The sequence below is a fragment of the Saccostrea cucullata genome, unplaced genomic scaffold (genome assembly GCF_032062105.1).
Source record: "Saccostrea cucullata isolate Sc308-1 unplaced genomic scaffold, CSIRO_AGI_Scuc_v1 ctg18704, whole genome shotgun sequence".
Taxonomy (NCBI): Eukaryota; Metazoa; Mollusca; class Bivalvia; order Ostreida; family Ostreidae; genus Saccostrea; species Saccostrea cuccullata.
Genome location: NW_026939958.1, coordinates 1,872 through 7,149, shown reverse-complemented (window position 1 = coordinate 7,149; position 5,278 = coordinate 1,872). Strand labels below are relative to the sequence as shown.

At 34.5% G+C, this 5,278-nt stretch overlaps 1 protein-coding gene across 1 annotated transcript; it reads left to right on the top strand.

Annotated features, from left to right (window-relative positions):
• Window positions 1–3,754: 3,754 nt before the first annotated feature.
• On the top strand, window positions 3,755–4,884 carry LOC134254335 (uncharacterized). Its single transcript, XM_062736857.1, has 2 exons — window positions 3,755–4,126; window positions 4,465–4,884. The coding sequence occupies exons 1-2, from the start codon at window positions 3,755–3,757 to the stop codon at window positions 4,882–4,884; spliced, it is 792 nt and encodes a 263-aa protein (XP_062592841.1).
• Window positions 4,885–5,278: the final 394 nt, after the last annotated feature.

The window sequence follows — 5,278 nt, the reverse complement described above, 5'->3', positions numbered from 1 at the left end:
TTTTATGGCTATATTTAAGTATCTTAGGTATTTATTGGCTTAGAATCATCAAACTTTGTGAGTTGATGCATCTTGGGTTTTCGGATAGTGACAACCAAAAATTAGGTCACAGTGACCTACTTTCGACATTTTATGGCTATATTTAAGTATCTTAGGTATTTATTGGCTTAGAATCATCAAACTTTGTGAGTTGATGCATCTTGGGTTTTCGGATAGTGACAACCAAAAATTAGGTCACAGTGACCTACTTTCGACATTTTATGGCTATATTTAAGTATCTCCGGTACTTATTGGCTTAGAATCATCAAACTTTGTCAGTTGATGCATCTTGGGTTTTCGGAGAATGTCGACCAAAAAGTAGGTCACGGTGACCTACTTTTTGACATTTTATGGCTAATTTATCTATCTTTAGTACTTATCGATTTAGAATCATCATACTTTGTCAGTTGATGCATCTTGAATTTTCGGAGAATGTCGACCTAAAAGTAGGTCATGGTGACCTACTTTTGAATATCTCAGGTATTTATTGGCTTAGAATTATCAAACTTGGTCAGCAGATGCATCTTGGGACTCTTAAAAATGTCAACCAAAATGTAGGTCACGATGACCTACTTTCGACATTTTATGGCTATATTTAAGTATCTCTGGTACTTATTGGTTAAGAATCATCATACTTTGTCAGTTGATGCATCTTGGGTTTTCTGAGAATGTTGACCAAAGAGTAGGTCACAGTGACCTACTTTTGAATATCTCAGGTATTTATTGGCTTAGAATTATCAAACTTAGTCAGCAGATGCATCTTGGAACTCTGAAAAATGTCGACTAAAATGTAGGTCACGATGACCTACTTTCGACATTTTATGGGTATATTTAAGTATCTTAGGTATTTATTGGCTTAGAATAATCAAACTTTGTCACTTGATGCATTTTGTGATTTCCAAGAATGTAGACCAAAAAGTAGTTCTAATTGGCTAAGAATCATCAAACTTTGTCAGGTGATGCAACTTGGGTCTTTAATAGGATACTTAGGGTTAGAGGCTTCAAATACAAGTGATAGGTTGTACAATTTATCAGAAGAGCGATTCAAGGCCCTTGGGCCTCTTGTCATTTTTATCAGCGTTTTCTGGTAATTAAATCTAGATAGTAGAACTGCGCATGTATTTCCTGTTCTAGCAATACATGTATATTCAAATTAACAATTGTATCCTGTTATACTTAGAGCCCAAAGTTGAATTTTTCTGTTTATCATCGGAGCCTCTAATAGATACTTAAACGGTTTATGATCAGTTCTGATTACAAATTTAGAACTATGTAAATACCAGGTAGTGATCTATTTTCTGTAAAGCATAATACATTACATAAGCTTCTTTTTCAGTTGTCGACCATCGCGTTTGTGTATCACTTAGCTTGTTTGAAAGATAATAAATTGGCTTTTCAAACCCCCTTTGACAGGCTTCATTCCACTAAATTTTGCATATTTTTTAGTCAAATCAATGAGAGGAGCTGCAATTTCAGAGAAATTTAGAATAAATCGTCTATAATAACTCCACATCCCAATGAAACTTCTTTGACACAATTTGGAGTTGGCACGTGCAGAATAGCCTTAACTTTGTCCTCATCTGGTTTAATTCCATTTTCATTGATTACAAAGCCCAGATATTTTGTTTCTTGTTTTAAAAAACTACATTTCTTCAATTTCAATTCTATACCATGTTGTCTAAGCCTGTCAAAAGCATTTTGAATATGTTTCTAATGATCTCCAAGAGAAGTTAAATAAATCAGAACATCATCCAGATAAGCCGTTGCACAGTGTTCTTATCCCTGAAGAACTGCGCTCATTAATTGTGAGAATATTTGTGGCGTTGCATAGCCCAAATGGCATAACATTAAATTGGAAAAGTCCGCGGTGACAAGTAAATGCGGTTTTCTCTCAATCGGACTATTCCATTGAAACTTGCTAATACCCAGATTTGAAATCTAACCAAGAAAAGTATTTTGCTCTACCTAAAGTAGCCAAAAAACATCAACTAATGGCAAAGGATAGACGACAAACTCGTAACAGCACTACTTAGATCAAAGGCGTTGCCCATGTCTTGGGCGTCTTTCATGAATTTATCAAAGTAAAACAAAACAGCCACTTACAGTGGTCGTGTAAGTCGTTGTACTTTAAGGCGACGCGGAGACTATCTGTTCGTGATAGGTAAGATAACGTAATCCTGGTCACGGCACCAATTAATCACGTGTGACATTACCCGGGATTTAAAAAAACATTTAAGAAAGTATTATTGAACATAATATTTAATAAATTAAAAAATTAAATTTACTCTGTTATTGTGTTACAGTCCTACATCTGACGCTCACTCTACTCTTTTGTCTTTTATGAAAAAAAAATTGCAGTTAAGTCTGTATTACTTATGACTGGAGGAATGATTCTCGTAATTATTTCGGAAGAATGGAAAATAACAATATCCCTTCCATGACGATTACTTTTCCTTCAAATTTTTCTCCCCAAACCTCTCGTTTGGTAGACTTTTAAGTCCTAACTTAACCTGTAACCTAAATGAATAGTATAAGGGTTTTCCTTTACCATCGTTCAAGGCCCATCCCATTTTTATTTTTGTAACTTGCCTTAACAAATGGTTTACGGGGTGTCCTCTACTATCTTTCAAGGCCCTTCTCATTTATAATTTTTTTTTCTCTCTTTAGATTTCGTCTCATAAATTTAAGAACACTACATCTCTTATTTTGCAAATACCTTTGTATTTAGATCAAACATTTATTTAACATACTGTACGTCAACCATCTTATTATCAGGTAATTTATAAAACATTGCACATGTGAAATAATTATCAACAATATGACAACATTCTAAATACCGTCGTCTTAAAAATATCTTGCAAAACGGTAGGTGTTTTGAAAAAAAACTATCCTACCTGTTCTTTCATTTTCTTTTCAAAATCTTACTCGTAGGAATCAAAATTAAATTGTCCAACAATGGGATAATTCGTCTTGAAATCGGCCCGTGGGCCTCTCGTTTCTTCTTGTGTTTCAGATAGCTTAATCAATTAAAAAACAAAATTATTATAAAGAAAAAACCAAAACATACACAATAAAAATAAAAATAAAATAAAATCACACAACTTTAAAGAATACAGAAATTATGTTTTTCTATATATACATATATTGTCTATAAATAATAAAAGGGAGAACAAAGAAAATAAAACAAAGAAAATTCACAATAAACAAAAAATAGGCTTTTGCCTGGTAGAGGCGACAAAACTCCCCAGAGGAATGGATTTAATCATTTGTTAAAATGTCGTCGGGCTCCTTGCATTGACTCGGATGAGTATGTAAAAAGGCACCCTTCAAATAGTGCAAATCTTGAATTGGGCCATCCTCACAATGTCAAGGGTTTGTGATTTCTCGAACTCCACACAAACCCTTGACCTAAGTCGCTATTTAAAAGTTGGGCTCTGTATTCCGAATTTCATTCGTTCCAAGTCTCAATCCTGGAGCCAATCAGAACGCGGTTCTCATTCTGAACACTAATGATGTAAACAAAAATGGCTGCGCCCATGCGGATGCTACAGGAATGTCTAACTCGTCGTCTTCTTGCAGAATATGTAATGATAGGAACTTAAACAAATATCGTAGATTAATATTTGGAAAATCCTTTTTTTGTTCCGAACAACTTAATGAAGTTTTAGGCTATGTTCCACGTGAAACCGACGGATTATCTCCCTACGTTTGCCATATGTGCTTCAACAAACTAAACAAACTTTTGAAGATTGACTATGAGCTTACACATAAGTTAGATCAATTGAGAAAAGAAAGGAATGATATCCTTAACAATCTACGATCACACAAAAGTGCAGTAAATAATGTTTCCAATATTGTCATTGTTAATGTTAACAGTAACACTCCAGTGAAAGTAGCAGATCGGCCAGTTTCAAATATACCGTGTATACAAACCCCTAAAAGGTCTCACACCCCAAAGCGGGTAATTCTACATTCACCCACACCAAGGAAAGCCAAGAAATGTCTGCTGAGGATAAATTCTCCGCCTTCTAAACCTCCTTCAAGGACCAAGAAGAGACTTTGTGATTTGTCTCCGGGAAAAGCCAAGGTATTTTTTTTAATCTAGGTTGATTTTTGGACTGAAAAATCCAATCCCTAATCTGCATTGTTTTACATTGTATTGCATCCCTGATTATTTTGTTTGTCCATTTAATTCATACATGTATGTACAGATTAAGGAGGAAAGACATGATAGAGGACAGGGGGATTTGGACCTCAATGGGTCAAAAATATTGTCAAGCAGATCACAAAGTTATTACTTTTATTTCTTGGGGAAAAAAATCATAAAAATTGAGCTGTAGTTCTCTTTCAATTTTATCAATTTAGCAATCCTATACCCCCTAAGCAACTTTTTGCATTAATCAAATCTGTATTATTTTATATTAGGTATCCTTTAGAGGCAGACAGGATGAAAAAGTCCGAACCAGGATTATTAAGGATGGAATATGGCATTCAGTGGTGAAGTCAATTGTCAGAGGGGACAAAGGGAACAGCATTTCAAAAAAACTCTACTCTATTGAATCATTAAAGACTGGTTTACAGAAATGTGTATTAAAAGAACTCGAAAATCAGTGCAAAACTCTGTGTAAAGTGAACAGTAAATCAGTGCTGCGCAATATTTCCTCCAAGAATTTGGAGTCATTTTCTTTTGGAAGTCTCATACAAGAGTGTCAAATGTATGCTCCCCTTCTACTGGAAACCTTGACATGTGTGATGAATCAGCCAAATGAAAACAAGGTCGCAGTGGCTGCAGGAATTCTGCTTAGAAATCGAAACATACACACATGTCTGCAATCCATCATTTAATAGGTCAAATATTAGATCATGGGGGAGCAACCGATGAGGTACATTATAAATATAATTTGATAACCACTGAAGATAAAAATTAAATATATCTCACAACTAGATATCATATAAGTCACTGTATAAAGTATTTATTTATGAAAAAAAATTACGCAGTTACAAGTATTAGTAAATTATCAATTTTATGTCTTTATTATAGGCCATTAAAGTACTATCCTATATGGGAGTGTGTAGTGGACCCCAGTCTATGATTCTGAAGAGGAATGACTTTGAAATCAGTCAGAGGCAGAAAATTAAACAGATTGTCCAAGACCATGTAAAGCAATGCCAAATGGAATATGTGACTCAGAAAATTAAGAAGAGTCTGGAGGTTCTACCAGAATCAGATACTACCATG